Source organism: Nematostella vectensis, chromosome 13, assembly GCF_932526225.1.
Source record: "Nematostella vectensis chromosome 13, jaNemVect1.1, whole genome shotgun sequence".
Taxonomy (NCBI): Eukaryota; Metazoa; Cnidaria; class Anthozoa; order Actiniaria; family Edwardsiidae; genus Nematostella; species Nematostella vectensis.
In genome coordinates, this window is record NC_064046.1 from 2,895,112 (window position 1) to 2,907,293 (window position 12,182).

At 43.5% G+C, this 12,182-nt stretch overlaps 2 protein-coding genes across 2 annotated transcripts; both read left to right on the forward strand.

Moving 5' to 3' along the window:
- The first annotated feature begins 251 nt into the window (after positions 1-251).
- On the forward strand, positions 252-8,863 carry LOC5513401. The gene is made up of 5 exons (XM_001633573.3): positions 252-536; positions 1,653-1,741; positions 3,573-5,805; positions 6,480-6,978; positions 7,878-8,863. The coding sequence occupies exons 1-5, from the start codon at positions 317-319 to the stop codon at positions 7,945-7,947; spliced, it is 3,111 nt and encodes a 1,036-aa protein (XP_001633623.3). The 5' UTR covers positions 252-316; the 3' UTR covers positions 7,948-8,863.
- Positions 8,864-9,442: 579 nt separating this feature from the next.
- On the forward strand, positions 9,443-12,111 carry LOC5513402 (MICAL-like protein 1). Its single transcript, XM_032382934.2, has 4 exons — positions 9,443-10,414; positions 10,845-10,893; positions 10,971-11,112; positions 11,558-12,111. The coding sequence occupies exons 1-4, from the start codon at positions 10,242-10,244 to the stop codon at positions 11,632-11,634; spliced, it is 441 nt and encodes a 146-aa protein (XP_032238825.2). The 5' UTR covers positions 9,443-10,241; the 3' UTR covers positions 11,635-12,111.
- The last annotated feature ends 71 nt before the right edge of the window (positions 12,112-12,182 follow it).

Sequence of the window (12,182 nt, forward strand, 5' to 3'; positions counted from 1 at the left end):
AATTTCCCTCTCGCAGCTTCGGGGAAATGTTTACATTCAGAAATGAATAAATTAACCCGCAGAGTCACTAGACCTCAAATTTAAGACTTCTTTTACCAAATTTCTCTGAGAAAAATTTTGATTGATCTCTGTATCTAAGCGGCACAGTAAGGGTAAAATTAGTTTGGTTCGTCTAGATAGAAGGGGGTTTCCCAATGAAAAGTGAAAGTAATTACGTATGTGCATATCTAATTACTTCCTGTTATTCCGGGAAAAAAAGCCCCCGAAATTTGTCTGACCAGATTCGGTTGCACAATAATACAAACGAAGCTTAAACATGGCTAAAATGAAACTCTCTCCCTTCGACCTCAAGGAATTGGACGAGGAAATGGCGGCTAGAAGTGTTATAGTAAAGGATTTTCCTGTGCAAGTTACCGACAAAGATTTGTGCATACACTTTCAGAAGTCTTCAAATGGCGGGGACGATGTGGATGAAGTTCGCTTGGTCCCTGAGCACAACCCTACGACCGCTATTGTTACATTTGACGACCCAAATAGTAAGTCTAAGCGTCTAACCTGAGGTAGATTTGATATAAACATGAAAGATTATATAACTATCTTTAAAATCCATTAACTTTAGTAAAATATAAAAACAGGACGGCTACAACACTTTTTGTGCAGAGTTTCTGTTCCATTATCGTCATCAGCTCTTAAGAAATATTATACCGTCTACGCTCTAATAAAGTAAACAAAATATTTTTTTAACATATGTGATGTAGGGTTCGAATAAGTTTTATTATTCAAACTCTCAAAAAATACACACAAAGTACACCCCTTGGCCGCCGAAAAGTGGGTCAATACTTATAAAGGATCTCGCAAACACTATCCTTTTTCTGTATAACACCTAAGACCGTGCACCCCCTCAACCAATTATGCATTATTACATGAACTGATGAAATATTGTATCAAGATTTAGTATCTTTTGGTAATACAATTTTTTTATAAGAACCTTTTTTAAAAGAACGTCCAGCCTGAGATTTTGCCAAATTTTAAGAACATGCCGAGGCTCAGATAGCAGAAATTTTTTTTAGTCCTGAAGCGTTCTAAAATGCAGAATCAAATTTTGCTCATAGTAGCAACCTTATTTATTGCTGTTGCTATTGATCATTAGTGTAATTCTCTTCCTAATAATTCATGAGATATTCAGGCCCGTACCCACGATTTTTCTTGGGGGGGGGGGGGGGGGTGTGCGAAATCCTAAAAAGTGGATCTAATTTTTTTTTGAGGGGGGGGGGGGGGGGAGGGGGAGGGATAAAAATCTGACCACCAAGGCTGCCTTTGAAGCATGCCTTTGCAGTGTCTCCACGGGACGTGAAGATACTGCAAACCAGAGGGATCTAGCTTATGATTCTTACTTTTGTCTACAAATAGCACATCTTTTGAGAACCAAAAGTGGACTTTTGGCCCTTGTTGGGGGTGCATTCGCACCCCCTGCACCCCCCCCCCCCCCTGGGTACGGGCCTGATATTATTCTTATATACACCGAAATCATCTTATATAAACTGAGAAAATCGTTAGGAACATACTCAGCCTTAAAATGTCCCGAAAATAAGAACGGCCCAGCCTCAACTGAAAATTAGGGGTTCTTAACTGGAAACATATGTATTCCACAGCGGTAGAAAGTGTCTTAGCTAAAGAACAGATTTTTAAAGGAGTATTAATGACTGTACAGCGATGTTCAGTGGCTCATCAAACTACAGAGGTGAGTCACAGGTACATAGGCTAGATTTTGTTTTGTAAGGCTCCCCTTTAAAACTCCAAACATATACTGTTGTCAACAGAGGCACTTACCACTCCCCCCAGGAAATCTTGTCTCTTTCTTTCCCTTCCTTCCTTTAGTCGTTAGCCCTCCTCTCTGATGCCAAAAAAGCGGTCTTTTCTTAAAGTAGATTGTCAGTGGGGGATCTAGATTTTCGCTAAAGGGGGGGTTTGGCTCAGTGACAATGGGGGGAGGGGTAGTTTTTTGGTACATATGGCTCTCTGGCAGCCAAAAGGGGGGGGGGGGGGGTTAAAGCCCCCTAAACTCTCCCTCTAGATCCGCTACTGATTGTACACACCAAAGTGTCTATAAATGTGGCCCCCAGCCAAATCCTGGTTCTCACTTGGATATAAGCGCAAGCGAGCACTGGAACGCAAGTGCAAAAGTATGCATCTTCTTGATTTTCTTGGGCTTGCCATTTGTGTTTGACCGATTTTCACTTGTGCTGTGCTTGTGTTTGACCGATTCTCACTTGTGTTGTGCTTGTGTTTGACCGATTCTCACTTGTGCTGTGCTTGTGTCTGACTGATTCTCACTTGTGCTGTGCTTGTGTTTGACTGATTCTCACTTGTGTTGTGCTTGTGTTTGACTGATTCTCACTTGTGCTGTGCTTGTGTTTGACTGATTCTCACTTGTGTTGTGCTTGTGTCTGACTGATTCTCACTTGTGCTGTGCTTGTGTTTGACTGATTCTCACTTGTGTTGCGCTTGTGTTTGACCGATTCTCACTTGTGTTGTGCTTGTGTTTGACCGATTCTCACTTGTGCTGTGCTTGTGTTTGACCGATTCTCACTTGTATCGTGCTTGTGTTTGACCGATTTTCACTTGTATCGTGCTTGTGTTTGACCGATTCTCACTTGTATCGTGCTTGTGTTTGACCGATTTTCACTTGTATCGTGCTTGTGTTTGACCGATTCTCACTTGTGTTTGACTGATTCTCACTTGTGTTGCGCTTGTGTTTGACCGGTTCTCACTTGTGCTGTGCTTGTGTTTGACCGATTCTCACTTGTGCTGTGCTTGTGTTTGACTGATTCTCACTTGTGTTGTGCTTGTGTTTGACCGTTGCTCACTTGTATCGTGCTTGTATCTTGATATCGTATTGTGCTGTGCTTCCGTTTACGCTTATGCTTGCGTTCTAGTGAGAACCAGCCTTTAAAGTCCATATTACTTTTAAGAAGTGATAGATATGGTCGATTCTTTATATTTTTATCTTCTAAATGGTATGTGGTTCGTATTGAACCTATAATGATTAGGGCAAGTGTGGTGATGATAACGATAATAATAATAATAATGTTGGTGGTATAGAATGTAATAGTGAAAATGATGATGACAACATTGATTATAGGATATTTAGAGAAGTGAGTTATAATTCATTTTTGATATTTTATACTTTTGCTCCCCTTACTTTTTATGTTAAGACTACCAACCACTATCCCCTTGTTCCCCATACTTTTTTTATGTACAGTCTACCAACCCTATTCCTTGTTGGTAAGTATGAATTATAGAATTGAAAGCTTATTTTTGTTTGTATTTTCACAGCTGTTGCCGTGGTTCTAGGTAAAAAAAATCCAATTACCTTGCAGGGATCCTGTGAAGTTTAAAAAGAAAACAAACCTCGTTTTCCTTTTTTGATTTTCCAAATCTCCATATACCCCTCCCGAAGTTTGCTAGGTTTTTTTAGTTTTTGTAACTTGCCTTATATATGGTGCTCATTATAATAGTAGGATGCTATGATTTAATGTTAATCATAAAAGTGTTTGTTGGTAATATTGCAGGTTTTCTCTTCCATCAAGGCCACATTGAATATAGAGTACTTTGATGTCTCCACTCAAGACCTACACGAGCTTCTTGCTTGTCTGCGCAGTGATGCCCCAGGCGTAAGATGGACGATAGATAGCGACAACAGAGTCGTCCTAAAAGGTGTCTTTGCCGATATCGTCCAAGCACAGACATTCCTCAGCGATTATGTAAATTGCAAAGGGCTTGCTCCTGTGCCACACTCTCGAGGATCCCTGACAAACGGGACCGCCCCACAGAATGAAGCTGCCGTTGAACAACAGACTGGGTCATCAGGCAGGAACACACGCGGGAAATCTGCTGATACGTCCCAGCCGTCGCCTACAAGTCTACACCATGTAAAGGATAAAGATGAAGATCAACGTCGACTGTTATCCCATGAGGGGAGGGGGCGGGGGCGCGCAAAATCTCCCAAGGGATCCCAAGCTGGCAAAACCCAACGTCAAGACTCCGTAGGAGTGATTGGACGGGGACGTTCTAAGTCGCAAGACAGTCGACTGCAAGCCAGCGCAGGTGGACATCCCGAGAGTCATCGCGAGGGGATAGGATCAGGCGGAGGACAAAACGCTTGTGTTTTACATCGGCAGAATTCGAACGGTACAGATAGTAGAGACGATCATTTTGAAGATTGCAGAGACGACAGCCCACCCGAGACGAGCACTTCGACGACCCGTTATCACAATGCACAGGACGAAAGGCGCGAGGGGAACGAAGACGCCACAAAGCCTTTTCAGCGGGCGAAATTGCAGCCGGAAAAGTATAGTGGAAGTGCTATTGCTTTTGAGTTCATCACTCGAGTTCAACAGTACAAAGACACCCTAGATGGGCTGAAGAGACAATACAGTGTTAATATTACCTCAATCCCAGTCGCGGGCGGAGTTGAGATGGCAGTAGTCCCTGGTGTTTCTTGTACAGAGGATAGATTTAGTCAAGCATGCGAAGAATTCATTAGGCTTTTCCAAAGGGCAGCCAATTTTACAAGACATGAGCTCGATGCTGGGGATCAAGGTTTAGTGCAGTACTGTTGCCAAGAAGTAATGATGAAGTTCCCGGTATTGTCGATGCCTGGTTCGCGACCCGAAAAAATCGTTCTTTATGGCGAAGATGGAGCTGTGGCGGATGCAAAGGCGATGATCGAGAAGATGGCCCAGATAAATACGAGCAGCTCCACGGTAGTGTCTCTGTCGTCATCATCTGGAGCTAGTTCTGCGTCCTTCGGACAATACCAGGCACCACAATCCTTTTCTGATGTGGTGCGAAGCGGGGATCACAATAAGCAAGCAAGAAAGGGGAGCTCATTCACAGGGAGACATACCGATGAAAAGGACTCATTCCAGATCCCAGAAAACGTCCGCACCAAGACGGGAAAGGCTGACATTGGGTCTCAAAACGCAGAGTTTGATCAAACAACGTTGCCATCTCAGAAATTGGGTAGCGAGGATAAAACCACCTTTAAAACCAAAAAGGGATTCACAATCTCTGTCTATAAAGGTGACATCACGGAGGAGACAGTGGACGCTATCGTGAGCCCTATTGGGGAAGCTCTAGTATGTACATCCAAAGGATTGTCTGGAGTTGTTGCGACAAAAGGTGGCAGACAGGTTGAGGATCAGCTTTTTCAATACTCCAGGAAAAAGTGGTTTAAACCATCAGGGGGCGAAGTCGTGCCCACTGACAGTGGTAATATGAAATGCAAAAAGATATTCCATGCTATTGTCACGAGTGAAACCAGCAACGAAAAGAAAAAGAAGCTGTTGTCAAAAATCGCCTCACGCTGTTTACATGAAGCTCAAAAAGCCTCCTGCAACTCCCTCGCATTTCCCGCCATCGGCACTGTCATTCATAATATTCCTCTAGACCTCTGCGCTTGTGGGATGATCAGCGGACTGGAGGAGTACATGAAAAGAGGCAAACTTCAGGACGTCCGGTTTGTTGACCTGAATCCAGACGCCGTCGATGCCTTTAAGGAAGAGTTAAAAAAACGCTACGCTAGTTCAATGGTAGTATCTCCTGCACAGCCATCCTTGTCTGGTGTTGATCCTGCACCCCTGGGACCACACCCTGATTATGCACCCCCAGATGAATCAGCAGCTGGTCGACTTAGTGAAGGGTACTCCGGTAGACCTCGAGACCTGGGTCCTAATGGAGGAAGTGCTGCCCCACTCACATCTTCATTGGGTGACAGCACTCTTGACGTAGATATGACAGAAGGTAAGCTTTCTTAATATGGAATAGACCGTTTTCACGATGTTGCGCGCGCATTCAAAATGCCGCAAACTGGTGGGCTACAGCTGATCCAAAATGCAACGAAAGGGAAACTGACTACAAAAATCCGTAAAAAGCACTCTGACAGCATTTTCCATAGCTTCATCTGTGAAGTCTACTTCGTACGCCATTTAAGATTAGCTGTGGCCCGCCAGTCTGCGGCATTTTGGATGCCCCTTGGCTTCTCCTGGCTGCGCGGCCACCTCTTCGAAGAGCGTCCGCCATTTTGAAACCGAATGAGTAGAGCTGAGTAGAACTAATAAAAGCGCAAACATTTTCCAATAAAAATGGGGTCAAAGGCGCAAAGCGTAGGCCCCACAGCGTCCCCTTGCTTTCCGACCTGCCCCCTTCCCCTCCCTCGAGAGTGACCGTAATAAAAATGAGGCTACTCGAGAATACAAACCATCCAAACAAACTAACAGTCTTGTTTACAAATATATAGAAAGATGAAGTTGGATAACGCCTCTTACTAACGACCCTATATTCTGGACTTGTACTCTCCTAAGTTCTACTCAGGTTATTTCCTTCATTTTGCCCCTTGGTCTGCCCCTACCCCCCATCTTGACCAAGCGTGAAGCCTAATATGTAAATCTAATCGCCCTTCATCTATCTGTTCTCAGACGGTGCGGGTGATTCTGCCGAGTGCCCGATCTGCCTGGAAACCATCACTTATCCGGAAACACTTCAGGGATGCGGGCACACTTTCTGCAGGCCGTGCATCACTGAGGCGTCCAAGTCAAGCAAACTCTGCCCAACCTGCCGTGACCCCTTTGGTGTACAACAGGGAAATATGCCATGGGGAACAATGAACTGGAAAATAGACCATTACAAACATCTACCCGGTTATGAAAGATGGGGCACCATTGTTATTTTTTACTATTTTCCTGGTGGGACCCAGGACCAAGGGCACCCTCATCCCGGACGCTTTTACACTGGCACAAGCCGGACGGCCTACTTACCAGACAATGCAGAGGGTCGCGAGGTATTGGGGCTTTTGGAAAAAGCTTTCGCTGCGCGTCTGACGTTCACTATTGGTACTTCTGTGACTACAGGGCTGACCGATACTGTAACATGGAACGACATCCATCATAAGACGAACGTTCATGGCGGTCCCACAGCGTGAGTACCGAGGGCTTTAAGGCAGGTTCAGCGAGTAACGTCCATCATTTAGTGATAGGGGATAGGGGTAGGGTAGTGGATAGGCGACATTCGTCACAAGACGGATATGTATAGAGGTCCTACAGCGTGTGTGAAGGGAGCTGAGTGGAGGGGCTAGCGGGCAGCATCTAATATTGCATCTTGAGCCAGGGGGTGGGAGGAGCTTTGCCTTTTATAGCGGAACCTCCTGTTCAACTAATGTCAGCGATGAGGATAGGGTTTAGGGATAGGGTAGGTATGCCATATTCATCTCAAGACGTGCTTTTTTATTGTATTGATTTAAATTTTTTCGGGGGGGTGGGGGGTGGGGGTTGGGGGTTACAACGTGAGTGGGTTGGGGGGTAAAGAGCTGAGAATCGATATATTTGGACCGCTTACCTGTTATGTAGTTATTGCAAAGTCTGTTTAAAATTCGGATTATTTCGGATCAGCTCACCCGTTCACTATTTGGTTTGCCCCAAATAGTTAAGTAAGGATTGTAGTACAGTGGAATAAAGTGCACAGTGGAATAAAGTGCCCTCTGTAGTAGGTGGAGTAGAAGTAGAAATACAGATATAAGAGCATCCCAAAGCAAGGCCTTATTTCAAGAGTGCGAGTTTTCGAGTGACACATGACATGAATGTTTGCGAATGCCTAGTGCACACTAGCAACATAACAACATAATGACATGGGCGCACGCACTATGTTTAGCCCGACATAACGACATGGACATAATGACATAAAAGAAAAAAACATGTTTTTTTTTCTGTCGTTATGTCGGAGATAAGAGTGCGCGCGCCCATGTCGTTATGTCGATATGTCGCTAGTGTGCACTAGGCATAATAACTTATTGGCGTAATATGTTCCAATGTGTTCCACAGGTTTGGATACCCCGACCCCGGGTACCTCAACCGCGTCAAACAGGAACTTGCTGCAAGGGGCATCCGCTGACCAGCAACACGATGCCCCGCCCAGTCTGCGTGAACTGTAGAGAACTGTATCAAGCAACTACGCCATAGGAACTTGCCAATCAAAATGCAGGAGGAAGGCCAATCAAGTGTCCCATGGAGCACTGCGATACCAATAGTAAAACGTAGCCACTTAAAATAAGCACCGAACCTCAATCAAGTGGGAACTTATGGCCCTAGTAGGTGGCTACACTCGAATGCTAAAATATTGTTACCACTGTATGTGAGGGAAATTTTAAATTGTAGATGTGGACAAGAGTCCGCTGAACAATTGCTTAGGTAAACTTTACAACCCTAGTGGTAGGAATGACGTCAAGCACTTAGTCTGACGTCATAGCACTTAGTTTGACGTCATAGCACTTTCTATTACGTCAAAGCACTTTGTATTACGTCAAAGCACTTAGTATCGTATCTATGACGTCATAGCACTAAAAGTCGTATGTGTAGTAGACATGTGTAGGTTTTCGCTTTCCCAAGCACCCGAAGGCCCGAGCACCCGAAGGCCCGACGATGCTGTGCTTACCTCTCGGACTTTTTACAGAAAGCCGGGCGTGGGTGGTCTCGGGCACCATGGGTTGTGCTCAGGTTTTCAAGGAAGGATATGTAAAAGCTGGGTACATGGGCACGGTACGAATTATATTTAAAGGGTAATCAAGCTAATCCCAGGTGTTTCTACCGGGTTTCTGATCGGGTACCCTGTGGTAAGTAAGATTTGTGACGTCACAGAAAACCATCTCCCCGTTCTGCGGTTGAGTGTCCCAGACCCCACGCTGCCTCACGGTTCATCTCAGAGCACAGCAAACCCGGTAAGAATGTCTATAATGTCGCATAATTATTAGTAGAAAGAAATTAAAAAAGATGTATTGGTAGGAAAACTGAATATAAGGACACTCGTCTGATCCCTTGCTACTGGCTCCAAAACTTGCACCGGGGATTCTAGAAAATCCAAGGTTGACGCTAAGCTTTCAATAGGTTTTGCCATTTAGACTAAAGAGAAATGTTTGAATTATTAGGTCATTCGCTATCTGAGTATTTTGCTCTCTATGCAATCTGTGTTTAATCTAATACCAAATTATCAGAGGTGAATCTAGCGGGATTTTCGCCCTCTGAGCTCGATACGCTATCTCGAGACCTGGCACGAAGGGCAAAGAGAGGATTATTGAATTATTTCTGTAAAAAAGCTTTAATATTGTTAATGAAAAAGCGACTCAAACTAAAAAACACTTGGTCGTACTTTTTTTCAAAACCTTTCTTACCCGCTCCTTTTACCCGTAACCATTTTGGCGAACTTTCACAACGCGTGTAAGGCCCCGTACAGACAGCGCTAACCTCGGCCAGTAGTAGGTCGATCTGACCAGAAATACTGGCCAACCACGCCACTACTTTAACTCTCGCTCATTACCGAGTCACACAAAGCACCTAAGGTTTATAGCAAATAGACCCAGTAGCGGATTTACGGTCCCCCCCCCCCCCCCCCCCCCCCTTGGGGCTGATGCCTTTTTTTATAGTTTTCGTCTGTTCATCCCAAAATCGTTACGAAGGTAAAATAATGTCGAGCCTTTTTGGGTCAGCCCCCCAACCCAACCACCCCCCCCCCCCCCCCTTGGCAAAAAGCTAGATTCTTCCCTGAGACCGCTGTATTTTATCAGGTAAACAGCAACAGAGGGTGGTTGGTCGACATAAATGGGATTGCCAGAAAATCTTTCATAGCTAGTTGCTCAAGGGCTAAATTAGGTATAACAAAATTGTATTTTTAAATGCTAGATTGTAATCGTGTGGATATACTGAACAAAAAGATACAAATAAAAGAGCGAACATTTTCGCACACATCAAGAACATATCTTTAAAAAGCAAAAAGAGCCCCGGAACAATCTATCAATACCGTGAAAAAGTACTCAAGATGTTATCTTCTTAAAGATAACAGATAACTTCCTGTATCTTCCTGAAACCAGACGGATCTCGGGGATGTATAGCGTACAAACAGTTTTTCTCTCAAGCATAAAGCAGACGGAAGTGGAAAGAGTTTAGTGCTAAGGGGACAGCTGTTACAATTTCAGCTGTTGCTTTATTTCCCTCGTGGACGACGCCGCGAAACTCGGCTTTAAAATCGTCTTATCAAAACGCGAAAACACAATACGCTCTACTTTCTACAGCGATAAGATAGTACATAATTTGATATTCTTAAGATTTCACGAAAACTTCATCTCCCGAGAAAGCATTGCTGTGACTACTGTATTTTTCTCGAGCCATTAAAGTGAAATAGGCGGCAAGTTTAGGATGAATGCAACAGGTCGCAAGAATGGTCGACTTCGCGGCAGAGAAGCGCTGCTTGAATGGTGTCGCAGGCACACGTTTGGGTACAAGAATGTATACATACGGGACATGACCTATAGCTGGCAAGATGGACTAGCTGTCTGTGCTTTGCTCCATCGATTTCGGCCTGAACTTATGTAAGTGTATTGTAGGGCTTTTATCAAACGTAAATTCTATTGGGACGTTTTCATGGTAATTTAAATAGCTTTCACTTGATTTAAAAATGGAAGAAAGAACTAGAGTTTTAACTTCTTTTTAAGTAAACAAGCTTCTAAGAGTGTGAAGGAAACAAAAAAGCGAGGTAACACGGGTGGTAATGGAGGATTTTCTTCCCAATTTGATTAAAACAAAAACTTATATAGCTAAAGAAAAATAAGGAGAATCTTGATCTCATTAATAATGCAACCTTCTTTGTGTTTTAGAGCATGAGATTTGATCTCACATAAGCAGGTTAAATTCGTCATTTGCTTAGCCTTCTAGATTTTTTTAAATAGAGAAAAACAAGAAAAAATTTCTTGCTGAGGCAGTGACAGGTGTGTTTAATTATATTGTTCTGAATTTTTGCAGTGACTTTGAAAGCTTGTCAAAGGATAACGCACTAGAAAACAACGAGCTCGTAAGTTTTATTTAACGATCGAATAAAAACTGAATATCATAAAATCGCAATAGCTACTTCCAATTCTTTATGAGCAGGCGTTCCGCGTGGCCGAGCAGCATTTCGGTGTTCCAAGGCTACTGGACCCGTGTGACGTAGTAAACACCAAAGACCCGGATGAAATTTCCATAATGACTTATGTCTCCAGTCTCTATCGTTGTCTGAAGGACAGGAAACCTGGTAGGTTTATGCGAGTCGCTGGAAACTCGGGTTCAAGACATCCCTTCTCCTAGCCACTCCGAAACCATCTTTTCACAGTGAATAAATATATCCGTTCTGCTAGCCACTCCATCTTTGCGTATGTGACAGAGTAGAATAAGTCGGTTCGGCGGATGGCTCGAAAGTTTACGGAGACAAACAAATTGTCAGCTTCACGACGCGAGCGCTGGGACAGAACTAAATTTATTCCAAAACATGCAGAAATCACACACGTGTAGACACTTTACAAATAAGGTCATGACATCTAAATAAGGAAATTAAACAAAGGCTACCCAAAATAAGAGAAATTAAAAGACGCACACTCTTTACAACATACACACGCACAAGACAAAGTAAAGTCCATTTCACGCTGTCACACGTAGACAGTGAATGAATATATTTTTTTTACTTTTCCTTCCTGTTTCAGTCCCCCGTCCCAGAGGGCTGTTCGAGGTTCTTTGTGGAATGGACGCGCGGACGGTCATCAAAACGGATATGACGTAAATCTCTTGATATGACGTCAATTTCTTATTTCATCACGAGGACTGCTCACCGTTTGTATCAAAACATACATATGGCTTTGAAATCATATAATTGCGCAGTTTTGCACACGTAAGCTTAGATTAGGACACTTATATCAAAACCTGTAACCACACGAGAGATACAACTATTTCAAGATACGTTGTCAGCGCAAATGACAATTCAACCTCGTTCCCAGGGTCTTCTGGGTAATTTTCAATATGGCGTCTTCTTCAGCTAGACGCCATATTAAAAATTACCCAGAAGACCCTGGGAACGAGGTTGATGACAATTGCCAAAGGCAGTGTTACCATCCGAAATTACCAAGGGGCTCATATATTTCTCATATTTTACTGAAAGCAGGAAAATGTAAATAACTAAAGATAGAAGTACCTATTCTATAGCAGTCACGTCGTATCTAGTAGGATATTATAAGAATATAAAACGAAGTCCAGCCCAAAATAATCCAGTAAATTAATCTTTGTAGTACCATTTATATATTACGCGCCTTTTCCTATACTAATCCCATCCCA

Excerpts from the sequence above, each read along its gene's own strand:
- LOC5513401 (XM_001633573.3), top strand. The coding sequence starts at position 317 with ATGGCTAAAATGAAACTCTCTCCCTTCGACCTCAAGGAATTGGACGAG. Across the intron at positions 1,742-3,572 it reads TGGCTCATCAAACTACAGAG|GTTTTCTCTTCCATCAAGGC; the intron begins GTGAGTCACAGG and ends GTAATATTGCAG. Across the intron at positions 5,806-6,479 it reads TGACGTAGATATGACAGAAG|ACGGTGCGGGTGATTCTGCC; the intron begins GTAAGCTTTCTT and ends ATCTGTTCTCAG.
- LOC5513402 (XM_032382934.2), top strand. The coding sequence starts at position 10,242 with ATGAATGCAACAGGTCGCAAGAATGGTCGACTTCGCGGCAGAGAAGCG. Across the intron at positions 10,415-10,844 it reads CGATTTCGGCCTGAACTTAT|TGACTTTGAAAGCTTGTCAA; the intron begins GTAAGTGTATTG and ends GAATTTTTGCAG. Across the intron at positions 11,113-11,557 it reads TCTGAAGGACAGGAAACCTG|TCCCCCGTCCCAGAGGGCTG; the intron begins GTAGGTTTATGC and ends TTCCTGTTTCAG.